The sequence below is a fragment of the Colias philodice genome, chromosome 2, assembly GCF_061535455.1.
Source record: "Colias philodice isolate Cphi_HAF_F1 chromosome 2, ilColPhil1 Martin Lab GWU primary, whole genome shotgun sequence".
NCBI lineage: Eukaryota > Metazoa > Arthropoda > Insecta > Lepidoptera > Pieridae > Colias > Colias philodice.
In genome coordinates, this window is record NC_143087.1 from 7514785 (window position 1) to 7537874 (window position 23090).

Below are 23090 nucleotides of genomic sequence, written 5' to 3' on the forward strand. Positions count from 1 at the left end.
GACAACTGACATTTCAATTTCAATTTCTGGTAACGTCAGCCGGTAATGTAAATTTTGTGTATTTTATATAAATTTTATTTATTGCAAAAAATATAACCAATTTTTTAATAATTGACTGAGATACTTTGATTAGGCGGAAACAACGTCATATAGTGAAAATTTAGTGCAGAGTTGTTTTAATAGTTATAAGGACAAATTCGATTTAACATTAACTCATAAGTGATATCTCTGTGAAATAGACGTTTATTTACCTATTATTTCATCTCATACACGCTAAAAATGTCTTCACAATTAATTAATAAGTTTAAGCAATTTGATGCATATGCAAAAACTCTAGAAGACTTTAGAGTAAAAACTGCAACAGGTGCAACAAGTAAGTATTTTTCTCTAATTTGAAATAAAGCAGACTACTCATTTCTTGTTTACTTGTCGTTTCTATTAAATTTGAAGTCCATCGGAGTAAAATTGATATATTGTAGCAATTTTGAAAACAATGTTTATTTATATCTCTATAATTTAACAAATACAATTTCCCTTTCCAGTATCACTTATTGGCGGATCTGTAATGTTTCTACTCATATTATCTGAGTTACATACATACATGTCACCAAATATATCTGAAGAACTGTTTGTTGACACCTCCAGAGGCCACAAAATGAAAATTAATTTTGATATTATTGTTCCTAGAATATCATGTGATTGTAAGTACTTAGTTGTAATTTTTACAAATGTTTTCTTATTGTGACTGCTGGGTAGATGTACAATCCTAGATATAAACAATGAATCAATTATTTTATTGTATCTAACTGTACTTAATGTACGGTAAATGTATAAATATACTCTATTCATTATTAATAAACAATGCAATATTATTTAAGTTACTAAAGTGATGTCACACACAATACATGATAACTTATTTTTTTTTTATTAAGATCTAGTCTTGGATGCAATGGACTCATCTGGTGAACAACATCTGCAAATGGACCATAATATATACAAAAGAAGATTAGATTTAAATGGTAATCCAATAGAGGAACCCAAAAAGGAAGAAATTATGATTTCAACATCTTATGTATGTACATTTCATCAAGTAACAATATTATGGTTTTATTTTAATCTATATAAAATAATAGTATAAACTGATATCATTTTATTATCTGTTTATTATTAACTCTGAAAATAAAATGAAGATTCCATTTTAGGTTAAAAGTAACTCCTCAGAAATAGCTGAAGTAACTTGTGGTAGTTGTTATGGAGCCGCCTTCAATGAATCTCAGTAAGTTTAGACATATTTTGCATTTTTCAGTATATTAATTACTTTACAAATAAAATGAAATGTTTCCTCCGGCTCCAACTTTACTTTTAGGTGTTGTAATACATGTGAAGAAGTTAAAGAAGCATATAAAATAAGAAGATGGGCTTTACCTGATTTGGCTACAATCGAGCAATGTAAGAATGATGAATCTATAGAAAAAGTCAATTTGGCTTTGAAGGAGGGATGTCAATTATATGGCTACATGGAAGTTAACCGGGTAATTATAAATGTCAAGAACAGTGTGTTTTGTAACTTTTTTAAGTAGCTATTTACTGTTTCCCCAAGAAATACTTGAGCATTATTATGATTAATATCAGAGATAATTAGTATTATGGTTTCATTGATATGACACCATAAATTGCATGCCTTGATAACAACTAGGTAAAACAAAAATGTTTAAGATTGTATGGATGTGATTGTTTGTCTTTCACCCAATACCTATTGATTTAATATTTAAAAAAAGTGTGCTAATGTTGTAGTTTCTATACCAGAATTAGAACATGTTGATGTGTCAATCTGAATGGTGCCTATCAGAGCTACTAGACAAGTAAATTATGCTTTTATTAAAAATTATAATATTTTTACATGTACTGAAATTGTAATCATGTTATATGTTTTAAATATCATAACTGTAATAAATGGTAACCGATAAAACTTCTAATGTATTATGAAACTATTTTATTGCAGGTTGGAGGAAGTTTCCATATAGCACCAGGAAAAAGTTTCACTATAAATCATATTCATGTTCATGATGTACAACCTTATTCATCATCAGTGTTTAACACTACACATATAATAAAACGATTAAGCTTTGGTTCAGATATTAAGAGTGGCAATACTGCACCCTTAGACGGAGTGACGGGCATAGCAAAGGAAGGTAATTCTTATGATGATTAATAAAAAAGTAAATATAAATGAACACATCTTATATAATATCTATTTATTATGTAAGTCTATAACTACTTAAACGAGAATGACTAAAAAAGTTAACACTTAGTATTCAAAACACAAAGGGTTTCATTTTAAAATCAATATACCATCACTTATAATAATTATTCTCCGTGAGCTTTTCTTTATGAATCAATAAATGATAATAGGAAATTAGTTTATGTACAATCACAAAATTTGCATATCAGCAACGTATTCCTGTTCCGATTGCCATAAATGTACCAAATGTTCCTCCTCCTTGCAGCATCACTTTACCCACGGAATGAACCAATTCCCTTCCCCTAGCGCCATACCTGAAATTGTCAAAATATATTTAATAAACTTTTGCATGAAAGTAATACTTACTTTGCAAAATAAAATGTAAAATGAAAGTTCTTAACCTTAATGCGGTAAATCCTCCGAATAATCCACCACTTGCCATTCCAACACAGAACCCAATCATGAAGCCCATTTTCATTTTGTCAAAACATGACGGGCCTTGGTTTTGATACATACCACCAGGTACGGCTGGCATCTTGCTTAAAATTTAATTATAAATGCAAAAATCGACAAAAGTTGAGTAAACTTCGCGATTACGAATAATGATAGTACACCAACTGTCGTCTGTCAGTGATGAGTGACAATTCACAATTGACAGATACATAAACATTTTATGGTGAGGTCTATGTTTTTTTTTGCTTATGGCCGCACGAAGATGTGTCTATTTGTTGGGCATTGCATATTTGTAAAAAAAAAATTGCGAATAAAATAAAAACAAATTGTGTATAATAGTATGTTACCGGATTGAATCCGTATTTAATTTCTAAAATCGCTCGGAGGTGTGGGAAATAAATATATTGGACACATTTCCAAGGCAATCAATAAATTCCCAAGCATTTTCTAAAGAGCTGAGCGAGTGTACCGCGGTAGCGGCCGACAAATGCCAGAATCCAATTAAACACCTTTCTGGTAACATGTTACATTTTTGGTTTATTTCAGGTGCTGTAATGTTTCAATATTACATTAAAATAGTACCAACAATGTATGTTTCGCTGGACAACCAAGTCTTGCATACAAATCAGTTCTCAGTTACTAGGCACCAAAAATCTGTGTCTAATGTAAATTCAGACTCTGGTATGCCAGGAGCATTTTTCAGTTATGAACTATCGCCCTTAATGGTGAAGTATACAGAAAAGGAAAGGTAAATAAATTATTCAAATTATATTTTTTAAGTTTGCCTTTATTATATTATATTCACAATATATATTTTTTTCACAGATCACTTGGACATTTTGCAACTAATGTATGTGCAATTGTAGGAGGAGTATTCACACTGGCTGGTATTTTTGATTCACTTCTATACCATTCTCTTAATGCTTTCCAAAATAAAATTATGTTAGGCAAGGCTGGATAAATTATAATGTTTTTAAGAATGTATTAAAATCATCTACATTACTTTTTGCATATTTTTTACAAAATTCTACATCTGTATCAACACACAGAGCTGTAATTGGTACATAATTTTCTTGTGTTGGATTATATTGTGCTCTTCCTAATTTCTTTAAAAATAAATGTCGTTGTTTGACAATAAAGTTCCTATATTCTAATACATTAAGATTTTTTAAGATGATTTCATGTGGAATTTCTATTGTATTGTGTATATAATTAAACCTTTCTAGTAATGATCTCTGATCTGAAAAAAAGAATATGAATTCATTATTTTTTTACAAAAATATAGAATGGAAAATGAGAAAAAATATATAAAAGTAATCATCACTTACTCAACATGAACAGTTTTGGTTTATTCAAAATAATTGTTTTTGTCTCCGCTTCGGTAAAGCCCATTTCCTCTTTTATGACAAAAGTATTTGTTCTGATGTGATGTAAATTATATGTTATCAATCTGGGTTGTTTTGTGGCTAGTTCTCTTACTTCTCTGCCAGTCAAACCAAAGCTACTTTGAAAGAAACCTAATCGTTTATCTATTCTAATTGTGCTAAAAAATTAAGAGGATATATCAATTATTTACGTGTTCAAGGGATAGCAGAAACTCAAATATATTAAATATATGATGACTACAATTACAAAAACATACAAATTCTACATGTTTACTGTACATTGAATATTTTTTTTAAAAGAATACTTTAACATCAATAATTAAGCCAAAAATATAGTTTTCAGAATTTTTGTCTGTATGTATTACCGGGCTAAACTCCATATTAGTCAAAATACTGAAAAACATATTTATATGTTGTAATTAATCCTATTAATATCATTAAAATAGGTACCATAAATTGTTTCAATTTTTAGTAGTATCATAATACTGTGAAGCATTAGCTAAAGAGTTTGTTTGTTTGGCTGAAAGTTCGAAATGCAGGAATCACGGGTCCGATTTGAAAAAAAATTACTGTTGGATAGTCCATTTATCGCAGAAGGCTATATATAATCACACAATGACTAATATGAGCGGAGCAATGCAGGTAAAACCACAGGGCACAGCTATTATAAAATTATATGTATGTTCACCAATAAACTTACCTATACATTAACCAGAAAGGATTTTTGCTAATAATATGTTTAATCTGCTGTAAATTAAAATATTTAGATTGCAAGTAGTTAATTCGCACTTCTAAGTCTTCGATGGATTCACAGAGAATTAATGGATTTTTGGTTATAAATTCACCAATACATTCTGCAGTCACATAATCTTTTAAGAAAAATATATGTTTCTTAACATCTCTGTCAAAGTTTAATTTCAGTATTTTTTTTACAATGAATGGTTTCTTCTCAATTTTGGCTAAATTTACATTCAAATGGACGAGGTTCTGCAATAACTCGGAATTATTTACATACGCAGCCAAGTTGAATGACACCGGATGATTCGGTGCAAGTTCGGATAAATCATCGGAGCAGGAATTCAATACAGAATTATTTTGAATACTTAAATCAGTAATTTTCGCTACACCACTACAGTAATAACTTTTCTGTTTTAAAGTTACTTTAAGGTTATTTTTAAATACTCTTACAAAGAAAGACAAATTCATTTTAAAATTCTGCACACTTGAAACGATAAATGTTACAATTATTATTTATCAAAGTATATTATAAATTGTTATAGTTAAAAAAACTTCTTAGGAGTACACACTCAACACTCAAGTTTCAGCTAGACTGACAAATGACAATGTCAATTGTAATTTGTAATCCACACTCCACAGCTGATTACAATGACTGAGTTTTGACGTTATATAGTGATATGTTGCCACTTACTAGTGCTATACCTATACCAAATTTCATTCAATTCGGTCTAGTAGTTTTCATAACAGAGTGGTTTTGTGTCAAAAATATTGAAACTCCGGATTATTAAAAAAAATCATGATTTCTAAACCATAAGTTTTCGCTTAACTAAAGTATGTTTTTGTTTTAAATGATTCGCTCAAACTGAAAAAAATATTTGGACCACTGTAAACGGGCCACCCATTTATTTGAAACTCCTTTCTCTGGCTTTTTTTGCTAGTTTATCTGACCCAAGTCAAAACAAATTTAACAAGGCAAAAATCTTTAAAATTTATTCAGATTGGTGTTTAACTTCATAACAAGTAATGTTTATATATCTGTCTGCACATTTTTTCGTAACTTAAAAGAAACCAATAAACTATCAGGAAATAATCGAAGGCAGAAAAGATTCGAATTACTTGTTTCCCTCTAAATATGTAATAACATTATCAAAGAGCGCACCCTGTCCATTATTTGCGTCTCTATCAGTCTCTATCACAGGTCTAATGAACATCGAAGATTCGTACTTTTTGTTGAGAACTGTCATCCGTGAATTGGAGAATTTATAGCTGTGATTACGTCAAATGTCACTGTCAGACGTCAGTTTTGATCAGCGGTGTAGACGTTGTTGCATTGCCGCAGGTCGCTGTACTTTCATTTACTTTAGACCAAGTACCAGTTACCACTCACCACATTCAGGTACTTCGTTGTTCTTTCTCTGTACGTGATTATTGTGTTGTCGAGTACATACACGTGGAGCCAATTTCGTTCAAAATATCTAAACTGTTCAAATAATCTTTTTATAAAATAAGGTAACCTACAAGATAATTTTATTCTTAAGTTTAAATATAAATCTACTTGTACGTTCATTCAAAACATATGGTATTTTCCTATTTGAATTGCATACTATAACAAAAGATTTTATTTATGAATGTAGGTCATAATATAGAATCATAATAACATTTAGTAAATATTATAAATACAATTTATCAATATCTGATGTAATATCTTAGTTTTAAAGTTCATACCTACTTATTCATTAATCTTATGATTGTACATTAGGGTCAACCTTTCTTATACATTCTAATGTTTATTACATAGAAGTTGATCATATGTATATAAAAATAGTAATACATAATATAATGTTTTACATTTTATATTATTTTATAAACTTAAACTTATAGTATTTGTACACATATTTATTTATTATATTATATGTACGTACATATTTTGCATCTTCCAAATGAAAGATATCAAAGAAATATCCCATATGTCTACTTTTAAGAAGCAGAAACAGAGGCAGATTTTGTAATAATGAAACTGAAACATAATATTCAGCACATAATGAAACTGGCCTCAGCTATAAATTCGACCAAAGCTAATTTGTCACCATTAAAAAAAATAACTTGATATTTTCTATGACAAATAAAAAAACAACACATAATAATTGTGATAGGAATTTTTAACTTTGTCTTCTACCCTTACATTACTTATGTTCATAGGGAAAATAAAAAGAGAGTCTTATGCCATATGCACAATATGTAATAAAAGTAGCGAAGATGAGTCACGTCATTCTGTCCAACAATTGACTATTTCACAATTATAGATTTATTTTACATAAGATTGTTTATTGGATTTTAACTCCCATTTTGTCTTAAAAATTAAAATCCTTGTGAATACTATGTTATTTTTTGCAGGTAAACCATAGCCATGGATACTTCTATGACAGGCAAGGAAATTCGTCAAACATACATTGATTTCTTCATTAGCAAAGGCCATAAATATGTCCATTCATCATCCACAATTCCTCTTGATGATCCCACTTTGCTCTTTGCAAACGCGGGAATGAATCAATTTAAGCCAATATTTTTGGGTTCAGTTGATCCAAACTCTGACATGGCTCAATATGTGAGAGTTGTTAATACACAAAAATGTATTAGAGCTGGTGGTAAACATAATGACTTAGATGATGTTGGAAAGGATGTTTACCATCACACATTTTTTGAAATGATGGGGAATTGGTCATTTGGTGATTACTTTAAGAAAGAAGTATGTGCCTGGGCATGGGAACTTCTAACTCAAGTTTATAAGATACCAGCAGACAGGTTGTATGTCACATATTTTGGTGGTGATAAAGCTTCAGGGTTAGAACCAGATTTGGAGTGTAAAAATCTTTGGTTGAATTTAGGTCTTCCTGAATCTCATGTAATCCCAGGAAGTATGAAGGATAACTTTTGGGAGATGGGGGAAACTGGACCATGTGGTCCCTGTTCAGAACTACATTATGATAGAATTGGTGGACGAGAAGCAGCTCACCTGGTTAATATGGATGATCCAGATGTACTTGAAATTTGGAATTTAGTGTTTATTCAATTTAATAGAGAAACTGATGGATCATTAAAATTATTACCCAAAAAACATATTGACTGTGGTCTTGGCCTTGAACGTTTAGTTTCTGTTATCCAAAGTAAAAGAGCAAATTATGATACTGATTTATTTGTGCCTTTATTCAAAGCTATTGAAAATGGGACAAAAGTAAGACCCTATTCAGGAAAAGTGGGAGCTGATGATACAGATGGAATAGACATGGCATACAGAGTGTTAGCTGATCATGCTAGGACTCTGACTATTGCTTTGTCAGATGGCGGATGTCCAGATAATACTGGCAGAGGTTATGTTTTACGAAGAATTTTAAGAAGAGCAGTTCGTTATGCTTCTGAGAAATTAAATGCAAAACCAGGTTTCTTTGCAACATTGGTGAATACTGTAGTAGAGATATTAGGGGATGTATTCCCGGAAATACGAAAAGACCCTGAGTCAATTATTCAAATAATAAATGAGGAAGAATTGCAATTTTTGAAAACACTTACGCGTGGGCGAAATTTACTTAATAGAACAATAGAAAAATTGAATGATTCAAAGGTCATCCCTGGAGATGTGGCTTGGCGGATGTATGATACATATGGATTTCCAATCGATTTAACGTATTTAATGTGTGAAGAGAGAGGTTTAACTATTGATATGGAAGCATATGAAAAGGCAAAAAAAGAATCGCAATTATCATCACAAGGAAAAGCCGCGGGCCAAGAAGATTTATTGGCTTTGGATATACATGCTATAAGTCATTTAAAAGACACTGGTGTTCCAACTACAGATGATTCTCCAAAATACGACTATATTCCATCAGCTGCTGATAAAGATGCGAAGTATGAATTTAAAACCTGCAAAGGTACAGTTTTAGCTTTAAGAAAGAATAAACAATTTGTTGATCAAGTTGTTTCTGGTGATGAATGTGGAATCATTTTGGATCGCACAAGTTTCTATGCAGAGCAGGGAGGCCAGATCTTTGATGAAGGGTTTATGGTCAAAGTAGACGACGAGAGTGTAGAATTTACTGTTAAAAATGTTCAGGTTAAAGGTGGCTATGTTTTGCATATTGGAAAAGTAGAAGGATTACTCAAAGTTGGTGACACTTTGTCTCTTAACATTGATACCGAAAGACGAAGACTGGTTATGAACAATCACACTGGAACTCATATTTTAAACAATGTTCTAAGAAAAGTTCTCGGAAACGATGCTGATCAACGCGGATCTTTAGTAATGCCTGATCGCCTTAGATTTGATTTCACGAATAAAGGTCCTATGACTACAAAACAAATAAAAGACACCGAAGATCAAATTAAAAACATCATTAACGATAATAAACGTGTGTATGCTAAGTACACTAGTTTAAGTGAGGCCAAAAAAATTAATGGTCTAAGAGCAATGTTTGACGAACAATACCCAGATCCAGTTCGCGTAGTGTCCGTGGGAATACCTGTTGAAGAATTGGAAACTAATCCCGAAGGTCCCAATGGGTTCGAAACCTCTGTCGAGTTTTGTGGTGGATCCCATTTACACCAAACAGGACATATCGGAGATTATGTTATCGTAAGCGAAGAAGGTATAGCGAAAGGTATCCGTCGTATTGTAGCTTTGACAGGACCAGAAGCAGTAAAAGCTATTAACAAAATGAGTATTTTGGAAAATGAAGTTAATAATATAACTAATTACATTAAGGATCAGGGTGACAATCTCAACCAGAAGGAAACCGTGAAAAAAATAGTAGAGCTTACAAATGAAATTTCACAAGCACAGATAGCATATTGGAAAAAAGAAGAGCTAAGAACGATGCTTAAAAATTTGAAAAAGCAACTTGATGATAAAGAACGTCTTGCAAAAGCCGCTACAATTAATCTTGTAATTGAAAAAGCGAAAGAAATATGTCTAAACGAAAAGTCGTCTGAAGTGATTGTAGAAGAATTAAAAGCTTATGGAAATACCAAGGCTCTAGATGGTGCTTTAAAACAAGTAAAACAATTGCTTCCAAACTCCGCAGCAATGTTCTTTTCAGTAGATGACGAGTGTAATAAAATATATTGCTTAGCAGCAGTGCCTAAAGGCTTAGTGGAAAAGGGATTACTTGCTTCGGAATGGGTACAATCTGTTGTAGGAATTATGAATGGCAAAGGTGGAGGCAAAGCAGAATCAGCTCAAGCCTCAGGAAATAATTCTTCGTGTCTTAATGAAGCAATTAAAATAGCTCGCGAATTTGCAATTTCTAAAATATCGAGTTCTTAAATTGATTCATGAATTTATAATAATATATGTAAGTGAACATAACATTTATTAAATTATTCTGTAACACATTGATGTTCAATAAATGCTTAACAATGAATACAATTTCTTTTATTATCTATATTATTCTATACATACATTGCAAATTTATATATGTATATAAGGTGGAAACAACAATACAGCAACAAATGAAAACAGCTTCAATACTAGCTAAAAATAGTATAGTACTTTAAGACTATTAAAAAAATATAATTACAATTAAAATATGAAAATTATATATTTCATACAAATTGATTCCTACAAAAATGGAAATAAAATACATCAGCATTTATAATAATTCATTGACTAACCTGTGTGGCAGCCGGCGCAGCGTCATGACGTAACACAGCGCAGTGTCGATAAGAACTACTATATCTACAGGAGCTTCGTATAAAATAAAATTACTAAAAACAAGATAGGTACTTACAATCCTAATTTTATGAATAAAGTTAAAATAAAACTACATATGTTGTTTTGGAATTTTATTGAACTTTATAGAAGAACTTTTAAATATAGTTCAAACAAAATATATCTTATATAACTGACAATACACTAGTGATATCTACATAATTATAAAATAATTGTTAAAACAAAATATTTCATACAAGTATTTGGTTGGTCTTTTTTTTCGACGGCACCAAGTTCATTGGTATAAATGCCTCATTTCGAGGTATGGTGCAATTAATTTATTGTGTTTTTAATTTATATTACATTTACTAATACTAAGAGCAAACAAATAATGTTATTCCTGCCCGAAGCCTTCAGTTTCCTCAATAGCGAAATTTAGCTTTTCACATAATTGCTCGTAACTTTTGTAAGGAGGTAAGTCGAGTCTATTGAAGCAGGTGTGTGATCGCGGCAACCAAGTATCTTTTCCAACCTTTAAAAGAAATGCAAATATTGATTAGTCTTTAAACTTACATTAAAATTGAGAAAATAATATATTCGTATTTATTTAGGAATGTGAATAAACTGAACGTCTTAACATCAATAATTTAAAATTGTGATATAGACAAAAAAATATGTGTAAGTTAATACTTGCTAAAGAGGGCAACATCGCATCAGCATCGAACATACAATTGTTTTAATTAATAAAAAAATAAGCTAGTATTAGTTATAAAAAGTGACTGTTTCTTATTTATTGAATAATATAAGTTTTAGGAACAACCATAATTACCTATCATACTTATGATGATACTGACAGTGTGTAGGATTAAAAACAATCTATACTAATATTATAAAGCTGAAGAGTTTGTTTGTTTGAACGCGCTAATCTCGGGAACTACTGGTCCGATTTGAAAAATTCTTTCGGTGTTAGATAGCTTATTTATCGAGGAAGGTTATAGGCTATATATCATCACGCTACGACCAACAGGAGTGGAGCCACGGGGGTGAAACCGCGCGGAGCAGCTAGTGTAATATAAAACGAACCTTTTCTATACAAAAGCGTTGAGGTCCATTGGATCCCATGAGCTCCGCAAACCCGCCGACCGGCACTCGGCACGTTCCTGTTACGAATTGGAGCAGCCTCGCGCGTTTCTCGTTATCCATTTGGCGTACGAACTGCGAATATAAGAGTGTCATTAGAAAAACTACCATCGCAACCCATGTTATAAATATATTTAATTTATTTATTTAATTATATATGTATACTTGAATTAACAGTGAAAGTAATTTTTTAAACTTAAAAATAACTTAGTCATATTTTATCATATTAAATAATTTGTTACATATTTGATTTCTCTTACTCATTACAATAATTACACTTTCCGCCTAGTTGAACATTCAACTTTCACCATACAATTTAAAATTCCCAGAAACTCATTATTAAAATTCCAAAACATTTGTCGTTAAAAATTCTAATGAGCCCTCTTCACAATCGGTAGCGTTGGACGAGTAGTGGCAATGAGGCCGTAATGGCGGCAAATATCGACGATCATTTTGTAGCTCCAACACTCGATTGTGAAGAAAGCTAACTTCACAGATTATAATAAAAAAAAAACACATTGACACAAAAAACATCTCATTCTAAATTCAAAAAGCCATTTAAAATAAATTGGTTGTCTGTAAAGTCGGTTTACTGGCGATAGTTGAACGTGACAACGTCCAATTGTGCTTCTTTGTCGCTCGTTCGGCGCTTCAAGCCGTACATGGAACGCCTCAGAGCGAGGTAACGCCGCATGAGTCATGTTTTTTCGTGCATGCAGCCGGCGCTATCGAATTATAAGACGTTGTCACGTCAAAATTCCAAAACATTCGTCGTTAAAAATTCTAATGAGCCCTCTTCACAATCGGTAGCGTTGGAAGAGTAGAGGCAATCACGATAGTGTCTATGATCGGTCGTCATTGCAGATGTTTATTCGTAATAGCCGTAGTGGCGGCAAACATCGACGATCATTTGTAGCTCCAACACTCGATTGAGAAGAGAGCTAACTTCACAGATTATAATAAAAAAAACACATTTTCACAAAAACATCTCATTCTAAATTCAAAAAACAATTTAAAAAAAAGCTACGTGACGTACCTGCCAGAACCAGACGACCTGTTTGCTGGTGCGCGTGTAGTGCCGGTAGATGGTGTTCCGCTGCCAGTCGTCCACGTCCACCTCCTGCATGCCGCACAGCATCAGCTCTAACTCGCGCTCGTCGAAGTACTTGAGCCACTCGAGCGGCACCACCTAACATGCGTCATTTATTTATTGAAGTGAAACTTCTTTATCGGCGTTGGACAAAAATTTAGTGTAACATTTTTGCGTTACGCCGTACGCGTGACATTTTTGCGTTACGCCGTACGCGTGACATTTTTGCGTTACGCCATACTCGTGACATTTTTAAGGTCATAAAGAAGTTTCACTTCTTACGTGTGTACTCTTGTACACGCATACATTTTTTCATTAAGGATCACCAACATGACATACACTGATACATAGGTAAAAGCATTAAAGTAATAACAATCGTAGACATAGTGCTGTCACAATTATAGGCAACCACCACTAACAAATATAACATTAAATCAAAGACACACAGTCTGCAGCTAACTGCAGATTAGGTAAAAAATACACATATACATAATACATAAATCCAATTTTGACGGCAAAATAATCAATTAATGTTAAAATAATTAGATACTTATTGTCCAATTCTTCTTACCAATAAATGATATTGGTAAGTAAAGCGAAAATTTGATAGAATGTATAGATGTTTGTCACTCTTACACCCTCGGTGTAGGTACAGAGGCTATTTTAAATTAAATACATATGCATTGACAAAGTTATAATATACAGAGTAGTCCTAGGATAAAAAAGAGCTTGTAATCTGCTCTAGCTACGAGAAAACGATCTCAAGAAGCACACTATTTATTTTGAAATTGTTTTATCAATTGGATTTATACACAAACTCAAGTAGCCTTATTCGAAAAAAAAAAAACGAAGCATATTTCGATGTCGTTTCTAACAGGGAGGGTAGACAATTTACAATTTGCGAAACTTTCTTCGTACTTAAAACTTCCCCTTTATGTCACAGACAAATAAACAACTTGTATTTGTTAAAATACTTCAAATAATAATTGATTACGTCAAATTATATTTCATTTTGAAACATTTAAAACTCACCTCATTGAAGCCATCAAGGAAAGCAGATGTTTGTTCTTCAATACCTCTCGTCATTCGCCATTGTGTTACTAATTGCAGGTATTGTTCTTTGTTTGTCTAAAATAAACGAAATTGGTTGCACTTTAATTATTTTTTTTAAATATTGTAATGTACACAAAAAAGTACAAGTACTTTTTTGAAAAAACATTTAAAATGACAAAACAAATGATAATTACAAGACAATTATTATCTATATAAGTATTTATTTAAAATTATATATGTATGTTTATCAGCCATCTGGTTTCCATAACACAAGCGAAAAGCTTAGTATGGGATCAGATTGTGTCGTGTATGAAAATTGTCCTGAAATATTAAAAAAAATATATTTAATTTATACCTAAAATATGTAATATATAAAATATAACTCACTTCTGTAACACGTTCTTTATCACCGGCCGGTTTCAGTTCGTGGTGTATCACTTGGCCCAACACTTCAAAGTCCACACTGAACCACATTTCAAGGCCACACTCATCTATATTGTTGTCTTTTATCCACACCAAAGAGTTATAGAACTCGGGATCGATGGATTCGATGTCTTTCATAGTGAGTTTCTTGTTGAGCATTCTCTTGTAGAAGGGCATCGTGAAACCGGAATAAATAAATCGACCGTGATACAAGGCCATCGCTATGAACCTTCCGATGAATTTGAAATATAACAGATGATCAGGATTCACGTAACTGGCAGGATTTATTTGAAGGCTGTAGTTGTTTTTATTCGCGTATTCGAACAAACAGTACATGGGGTTTAAAACTTCATGCGATAATAGGAAAAACCATTCTCGGCTGACGCCTCCATAGTCCAGACCCTCCTCACCACGGAATATTATATACAAACGTCTTCTTAACTCGTATGCGGGTAGCCTCATTATCTGAAAGGAGAAAATTGTATTTTATTAAATATTTTCTTTTAATATAACAACAATTGCCTAAAAAAATAAACAATTTCAGTTGATTATATTTTATGTATGATCTGAAATCCTTGAGTTTTAAATATAATATGATTTTTTTTACAAGATGAGACCAACTTCTCGTCTGCCTTTTAGAACAGATCCTTCCTTCATTTGCCAGTCTTTTATTATAATTATTTTGTTTCACGTAAAAAGTTTCCAAAATAATTGTGTACATTGGTCTAGCAGATACTATAAATTAAATAATATTTCGACTAATACGAACAATTTGGAACACAATTATCAGCAAATAATAGTATGAACCTGGTGGTAGGAGTCCTCGAAGAGCGTCTGCCTGGCGAGCGTGACCTTGATGTGGCTGGGCAGCGCGTTGCTCTGGCACAGGTAGCGGAACTGGCTCAGCTTCCAGCGGAACGAGCGCTCGTACGCGCGCGGCACGCCGTACGCGCCCGCCCCGCCCTTCGGCGCGCCCGGCCGCGGGTCCTGCACAGAAGTGACACTTATTATGTATTTTAATCATTGAGTTACTATGTACTGTACTAGAGAGGCTACTACACTTTTTATAACACGAGTTAGAGTCAATCGTCTCAAACCAATTTTTGAAGTGAAAACTTCTTTAGCGGCGTTGGGTATAAAATCTTAAACTCGCGTCAGGACACGTGGCCTGATCGAAAAAGCGTAAGACGATTTTTTTTTAAGCCCTTATATTCCATGCGTAAGACGGATACCCTTCCAAAATATCAAACATGCTGAACGTTAATAATCAAGTTTTCACTTCTGCCGGCACTCCCGGAGTGCAACCAGTCTTTTTTTTTACTGCAACCCCAGCGATAGAGCAGACGACTCACTAATATTCTTGCTCTTTATTAATCTTTATTAATACATTTACATTTAACATGAATAATAAATACATGCTTTATAGATAAAGAATTTGTTTGATTGTAATAATTTAACTAAAAACTAAATGAGCGATTAAAAATTCTTTCGTCATGAGATAAATACGTAACCTAAGGGTTAGCCCACTAGTAGAGTAGAGTAGTGTGGCTATTTTTTATACCAGGCGAAACCGGATGTAGTCGGGGTAATAGCAAATGGTGATATGTATTTCACTGCAGTTAAAATTAGCAATTTCATTTTCTAGCCCATCGCTAGTACGTTGGTGATATTGCCTTCAAATATAACTTAAAAATATACGTACCTGGAAGGTGGTGGTTCTCGTATTGTGATCTACAAAGTATCGCGTTCCCTCTTCTGTGAAACGAATCTCCCAGCCGGGGGGTAAAGCCTCCTCTAATGCACTAATTTCTTGACCCTGAAAATTAATTTCACAATTTTAACAGAGAATTCTATGCAATGCGCAAACAAAAAATATTGATCAGAGAATGCATCGCACTAACAAAATATAGATTTTGCACCAAAAGTGCGATCGACTTAGCATCAAAAGTGTTACCTGTTAATTCAAACTTATCAATAATAGTATAAGTCAAACAATAACTTTTGTATTGTAATTTAATTTTAGAGTCAGATACTATCTTATATGTAAAAAACCTATTTACGTTAAGGCAAACCTTTCCGAGTAAATCGTATTACAAATGTCATTTGACACATAGTACACTACCATTGCCATTCTTGCATCGCAATATACAGCTCTTTTCTTTACAAGCACCTTAGCCCGTCCCGTACCTGAGTCCTCAGTTCCTTCCACTACAACATAAACAAGCATCTAAAGACACGTACCTGAGTCCTCAGTTCCTTCCACTACAATATAAACAAGCATCTAAGGACACGTACCTGAGTCCTCAGTTCCTTCCACTACAATATAAACAAGCATCTAAGGACACGTACCTGAGTCCTCAGTTCCTTCCACTACAATATAAACAAGCATCTAAGGACACGTACCTGAGACCTCAGTTCCTTCCACTACAATATAAACAAGCATCTAAGGACACGTACCTGAGTCCTCAGTTCCTTCCACTACAACATAAACAAGCATCTAAAGACACGTACCTGAGTCCTCAGTTCCTTCCACTACAACATAAACAAGCATCTAAGGACACGTACCTGAGTCCTCAGTTCCTTCCACTACAATATAAACAAGCATCTAAGGACACGTACCTGAGTCCTCAGTTCCTTCCACTACAATATAAACAAGCATCTAAGGACACGTACCTGAGACCTCAGTTCCTTCCACTACAATATAAACAAGCATCTAAGGACACGTACCTGAGTCCTCAGTTCCTTCCACTACAATATAAACAAGCATCTAAGGACACGTACCTGAGTCCTCAGTTCCTTCCACTACAACATAAACAAGCATCTAAAGACACGTACCTGAGTCCTCAGTTCCTTCCACTACAATATAAACAAGCATCTAAGGACACGTACCTGAGTCCTCAGTTCCTTCCACTACAATATAAACAAGCATCTAAGGACACGTACCTGAGTCCTCAGTTCCTTCCACTACAATATAAACAAGCATCTAAGGACACGTACCTGAGACCTCAGTTCCTTCCACTACAATATAAACAAGCATCTAAGGACACGTACCTGAGTCCTCAGTTCCTTCCACTACAATATAAACAAGCATCTAAGGACACGCACCTGAGTCCTCGGGTCCTCCCACTGCGTAGTGCGGTTCTTGTGGTTCACGTAGTACACGCGTCCGTCGGGCTGCACGCGGCGCTCCCAGCCGGCCGGCAGCGCGCCGAGCGCGTCCTCCGCGCTCACCGCGCTGGTTGTGCCCGCTGTGCTCGCCGCGCTGGGGGGGGCTGGGGGGCTAGTGCTCGCGGTCGAACTGCTAGCTACGCTCACTGTGCTACCTGCTGTTGGAGGAATTTTATATAATAGATATGTGAATGTATGAGTTAATATTAATCCATCAGGCCCCGGAATCACAGACACAATAGAAAATCTATTGTGTCGCGGTCGGATCTGGCCGTTCGGTGCTAAATGGGTTAAATACGTGAATGGAATAAATAAGAAAAAAATTTAAAGGATTCAATGATGAGTGGAGTTAAAACCAAACATTTTACAAGACTGCGAAAGGAGGGTTATGTTTTTCGAGTGTATATGTATTTGTATGTATATTTCTTAGGCACGTCCCATAGCCCAAACCGTGGATCGCTTTTGCCTATGAAGTGTCGTTGTAATTCTTGTTTGTTCAACTTTTATTTTATTTGGATACATTTAACATGGACATAGACGATATCGTTCATTTGATCATATGGTGTATTTCAATCATACAAAATTCAACTAGACAATGTATAAAGCCTACTTATTATTGTTGAAAATTAAAAAGATTGTTTTTCTACGAAGTATGTTACCCGTTGCAGATTATGTGTACTAATTATGTTCCTTGGGAAAATCACAAGTGAAGATATCTTTAAATTACACAAATCAATATTAAACATAAACATCAAAACTATATCTTTAAAGAAGAAACATTAAAACCACAAAAGTACAATTATACCGCCTTTCCTAGGCAATCATATGTATCATAACAATTGTATGGATTCAGATAGGATAGAAGTGCTAATCTTAACAAATATAAGTAGTTAAGTACTATATGCATTTGGTACATAAAAATTGGCTGTTGTTTTTGTACCGTGTTTGAATTCAACTCATAATATATTGTATGCTTACATGTAGCTTAAACTTGCATGTCTGTACCTTACGTCTTTATTTATATGTATAACAATTGATAACATCGACATAAATAATATCGTTCACATGAATATTATCGCGGAAAGATAATTATGTAGGTTTACGTACGTCAACCCTTTTCTCGTGATTGGTAAATAGTAATTTGTGAATTTATGCAGGTGGTAACAAACACAATCAATAATGATTACGTTTATAATTTGAATACGAAACGTATTTTCGTAATAATTATAATCCATTATTGTCTTTAGCTGTCAAATCGAATGTAATGATTCATTATCGGGAGTTGTATATTCTATACAGATGCACATTGCACCTTATCCTAAATGTTTGATAATCCAGAATTTTGTTGTCTCATCATCATAAAGTACTCAATATGCGTGTTCCTTTTAAAGCAATGCGTATGAGAATGATAAAGCTATTAATAGAATCTGATAAAATAATATAATATAATAAAATAATATAATACTGTATATAACAGTAAATATAAGTTTCGTTTTCCTTGATGTAAACTTAGTCAACTGCGGTTGGTTTGTAGGTACTGATTAGGAAGCCCTAACAGGCAAGCAAGCGGATACACGGATATAATGTCGACACAACATATAGGTTATTGGTTTTCTTGTTAATATTTATTGCTTTCCATTAAAAATTCAATTAAAATGTGATTCAGGAATTTGGATAATCGTCTGTTGATAAATATCGGATCGTCTGTTGATAAATATCGAAATTGATATTTTTTATGCAATTTAATGTTTATACATTCCACCCACATAATTAGCTCGACGCGACAACATTACAGCATAAACATAAGACATCAAGAAAAATAATAGAAAAATTTTCAATGTGTCAATAATTTCTATAAAAAAAGGAGAACTGATTTAATCTGATGACTACTAGAATAGCAAACTTAAAGAGCTTGAATTTTTTAAGCTAAATCGATAAAAAAAGACGTGTGGCACTCGGGGGCAGTCCCCGCGGTAAAACTATTGCATAGCATGCCTTCAAGCCACACCTCCGTGTCCGTCGGAGTGGGGAGCGTGAGGTTTTTTAGTTACGGAATTTCTCGATTCGGTCCCCGCGCTCAAGGCCCACGATAGAAGCTATTATATGCAATAGCTTAAAAAGGAGAATTGATTTAATCTGATGACTACTAGAGCAAACTTGAAGCGCTTGAATTTTGAAGCTAAATCATTAAAAAACATCTTCAGCTATTTAGAAGAGTTGGTATCACTCGCAACAAGTACCAGGCGAACATAACTCACCAGCGGGCGGTTCCTGCTCGTGCTCTTGGCTGTTCGGCGGGTGGGGCGGCTGCGGCTGCGGGTAGAGGAACCGCTGGTTGCCCTGCGCGACCACGTGGCGCCGCTCGCCGCGCCAGTGCTGGAAGCGCGCCAGCCGCTCCGTGTCCGGCCGCTGCCAGGTCGTGGTGCGCGTGTTGTGGTCCACGTAGTACACGCGCCCGCGCCCGTCGCGCCGCACCTCCCAGCCGGGCGGCAGCGGCTGCGGACGCTCCCACGACGTGGAACGCGTGTTGTGGTCCACGTAATATCTGAATTAACACGGAACTTAGATGTTTGGAAAATTATACATACGTTGCACACGCTTCAGAATGGTAATGGTCAGAGAATGGCAATACAAAAGTAAGGTAAATGCCTGACTTGGGAAGGCTAGCGTGTGAGAAGGAATCTGTTGTATGCGATAGAATGAAAGATGGTCTTGCTGTAATAAACGTATATTGCTTGTACTTGTCTATCCTTTTGATAAGACATTGGAACGAAATATTTATTTGCTTTCTTAGAAACAGGCAGAAAAACCCTTCGAAATTAAAAAAAAATATAGCCGACTCAAACTTTCACCACAATCTACTTACGTGCTTACAAGTTTATTATTATAGTGGGATCAACAATGAAATACTACTAGATAGTCTGTTTTGCATCGAACAGCGAATGTCTCGAGAATGATTTCTTAAGAAGTTTAATATATTGTACTAGTTACGTAAGTTTCGTGTATGAAAGACAAATAAAATAGAAAGAAGATCGATTAACGTTGAATAAATACATTTATCTATCCATTGATTTAATAGGCAAATATTATATTCTCTTAACATGTATAACATTTCCTCAAGATAATATTAAATACAATTTATATAAAGGTAGTTCAAATGGATTACTCTACGAGAAAAACCCGATTACTCAACGCGTTTTACTTATTAAGAAACTATTTTATAATCCAGTTTCGATTAATTTGTATGCAAGCAGTAACTTGGAAAACAAAATTGAAGTGACCTTAATTTGTTGTAACAATTTTTTGTTGCGAAATTATTTACGCATTATATTAACTAGTGCTTCCAGAGTCTAATTGCAGTTTTAAATATAATTTGGAAAATCCAAAAGTGCACGCCTCATAATTTTTTTTTAATAAATATTTATTAATTATTATTTTTGTTTATTTAATAACAATTAAACCACATCGAATCAGACCCTGAAAAATGAAAGGGTTCTATTCCTGAGCATACTCAAGCGTAAGAGAAAAAAAAAGACTCGATTAGTAAAGTATTTCGGTCGCTATCGTGTTAACAAGAAAAAGGATCCGCACATACAGACACACGGACGTCCAAGACAGAACTTTTTTAAACTGTTTTTTAACTAGTTTAAATAACAAAAATGACATCAAAAATATCATGAACGTTAAAAATAGTGTTTTTTCTTAATATGTGTGTGTATGTATTATCTTACAAGTGCAATGTATGATACATAAAGACATTTTAAGTTTGAACAAGTCAATAACTGCGTTAAAAACAACCGACTTCAAACTTGCACTTGAAACATTTACAAATACAGACAAAAATGCTCATAAAATAAAAACTACTGGGCCTATCCGAATAAAATTTTTATGGGACCAATTCGACACCATCCCGCATCGAACAAAAAAAGAATCACTTAAATCGGTTCAGAAACCACGGAGTAATCGGTGTACATACATAAAAAAAAAAAATAAAAAAAAAAAACATACCGGCCGAATTGATTTGTTAATGTTAAGAGACAAATTGACACTTTGTCTCTTAACATTGATACCGAAAGACGAAGACTGGTTATGAACAATCACACTGGAACTCATATTTTAAACAATGTTCTAAGAAAAGTTCTCGGAAACGATGCTGATCAACGCGGATCTTTAGTAATGCCTGATCGCCTTAGATTTGATTTCACGAATAAAGGTCCTATGACTACAAAACAAATAAAAGACACCGAAGATCAAATTAAAAACATCATTAACGATAATAAACGTGTGTATGCTAAGTACACTAGTTTAAGTGAGGCCAAAAAAATTAATGGTCTAAGAGCAATGTTTGACGAACAATACCCAGATCCAGTTCGCGTAGTGTCCGTGGGAATACCTGTTGAAGAATTGGAAACTAATCCCGAAGGTCCCAATGGGTTCGAAACCTCTGTCGAGTTTTGTGGTGGATCCCATTTACACCAAACAGGACATATCGGAGATTATGTTATCGTAAGCGAAGAAGGTATAGCGAAAGGTATCCGTCGTATTGTAGCTTTGACAGGACCAGAAGCAGTAAAAGCTATTAACAAAATGAGTATTTTGGAAAATGAAGTTAATAATATAACTAATTACATTAAGGATCAGGGTGACAATCTCAACCAGAAGGAAACCGTGAAAAAAATAGTAGAGCTTACAAATGAAATTTCACAAGCACAGATAGCATATTGGAAAAAAGAAGAGCTAAGAACGATGCTTAAAAATTTGAAAAAGCAACTTGATGATAAAGAACGTCTTGCAAAAGCCGCTACAATTAATCTTGTAATTGAAAAAGCGAAAGAAATATGTCTAAACGAAAAGTCGTCTGAAGTGATTGTAGAAGAATTAAAAGCTTATGGAAATACCAAGGCTCTAGATGGTGCTTTAAAACAAGTAAAACAATTGCTTCCAAACTCCGCAGCAATGTTCTTTTCAGTAGATGACGAGTGTAATAAAATATATTGCTTAGCAGCAGTGCCTAAAGGCTTAGTGGAAAAGGGATTACTTGCTTCGGAATGGGTACAATCTGTTGTAGGAATTATGAATGGCAAAGGTGGAGGCAAAGCAGAATCAGCTCAAGCCTCAGGAAATAATTCTTCGTGTCTTAATGAAGCAATTAAAATAGCTCGCGAATTTGCAATTTCTAAAATATCGAGTTCTTAAATTGATTCATGAATTTATAATAATATATGTAAGTGAACATAACATTTATTAAATTATTCTGTAACACATTGATGTTCAATAAATGCTTAACAATGAATACAATTTCTTTTATTATCTATATTATTCTATACATACATTGCAAATTTATATATGTATATAAGGTGGAAACAACAATACAGCAACAAATGAAAACAGCTTCAATACTAGCTAAAAATAGTATAGTACTTTAAGACTATTAAAAAAATATAATTACAATTAAAATATGAAAATTATATATTTCATACAAATTGATTCCTACAAAAATGGAAATAAAATACATCAGCATTTATAATAATTCATTGACTAACCTGTGTGGCAGCCGGCGCAGCGTCATGACGTAACACAGCGCAGTGTCGATAAGAACTACTATATCTACAGGAGCTTCGTATAAAATAAAATTACTAAAAACAAGATAGGTACTTACAATCCTAATTTTATGAATAAAGTTAAAATAAAACTACA

General features: G+C 33.7%; 6 protein-coding genes across 7 annotated transcripts; 3 read left to right on the forward strand and 3 right to left on the reverse strand.

The window, feature by feature from the left end:
- Positions 1-3: 3 nt before the first annotated feature.
- Positions 4-3697, forward strand: LOC149490567 (endoplasmic reticulum-Golgi intermediate compartment protein 3). The gene is made up of 8 exons (XM_089705830.1): positions 4-373; positions 543-701; positions 933-1072; positions 1203-1276; positions 1367-1532; positions 2003-2192; positions 3242-3443; positions 3521-3697. The coding sequence occupies exons 1-8, from the start codon at positions 280-282 to the stop codon at positions 3654-3656; spliced, it is 1161 nt and encodes a 386-aa protein (XP_089561956.1). The 5' UTR covers positions 4-279; the 3' UTR covers positions 3657-3697.
- On the reverse strand, positions 2227-2874 carry LOC149490568 (reactive oxygen species modulator 1). The gene is made up of 2 exons (XM_089705852.1): positions 2644-2874; positions 2227-2556 (listed from the first exon to the last, which is right to left on the reverse strand). The coding sequence occupies exons 1-2, from the start codon at positions 2775-2777 to the stop codon at positions 2448-2450; spliced, it is 243 nt and encodes an 80-aa protein (XP_089561978.1). The 5' UTR covers positions 2778-2874; the 3' UTR covers positions 2227-2447.
- On the reverse strand, positions 3462-5435 carry mTerf3 (mitochondrial transcription termination factor 3). The gene is made up of 3 exons (XM_089705841.1): positions 4781-5435; positions 4024-4238; positions 3462-3935 (listed from the first exon to the last, which is right to left on the reverse strand). The coding sequence occupies exons 1-3, from the start codon at positions 5284-5286 to the stop codon at positions 3658-3660; spliced, it is 999 nt and encodes a 332-aa protein (XP_089561967.1). The 5' UTR covers positions 5287-5435; the 3' UTR covers positions 3462-3657.
- A 640-nt stretch (positions 5436-6075) lies between these two features.
- Positions 6076-10636, forward strand: AlaRS (alanine--tRNA ligase, cytoplasmic). Of its 2 annotated transcripts, none has more exons than XM_089705873.1 (2): positions 6076-6214; positions 7213-10636. In XM_089705873.1, the coding sequence occupies exon 2, from the start codon at positions 7226-7228 to the stop codon at positions 10133-10135; it is 2910 nt and encodes a 969-aa protein (XP_089561999.1). In that variant the 5' UTR covers positions 6076-6214; positions 7213-7225; the 3' UTR covers positions 10136-10636. The 2 variants fall into 2 exon arrangements, with proteins under 2 accessions (XP_089561999.1, XP_089561989.1); XM_089705863.1 differs by having other exon boundaries at positions 6137-6327.
- Positions 10637-10638: 2 nt separating this feature from the next.
- Positions 10639-20719, reverse strand: LOC149490571 (E3 ubiquitin-protein ligase Su(dx)-like). The gene is made up of 11 exons (XM_089710259.1): positions 20716-20719; positions 19982-20108; positions 19652-19938; positions 17331-17551; positions 15928-16041; positions 15033-15212; positions 14190-14690; positions 13782-13877; positions 12696-12848; positions 11603-11734; positions 10639-11051 (listed from the first exon to the last, which is right to left on the reverse strand). The coding sequence occupies exons 1-11, from the start codon at positions 20717-20719 to the stop codon at positions 10914-10916; spliced, it is 1953 nt and encodes a 650-aa protein (XP_089566385.1). The 3' UTR covers positions 10639-10913.
- A 722-nt stretch (positions 20720-21441) lies between these two features.
- LOC149490572 (alanine--tRNA ligase, cytoplasmic-like) lies at positions 21442-23090 on the forward strand. The gene has a single exon (XM_089706178.1). The coding sequence runs from the start codon at positions 21483-21485 to the stop codon at positions 22587-22589; it is 1107 nt and encodes a 368-aa protein (XP_089562304.1). The 5' UTR covers positions 21442-21482; the 3' UTR covers positions 22590-23090.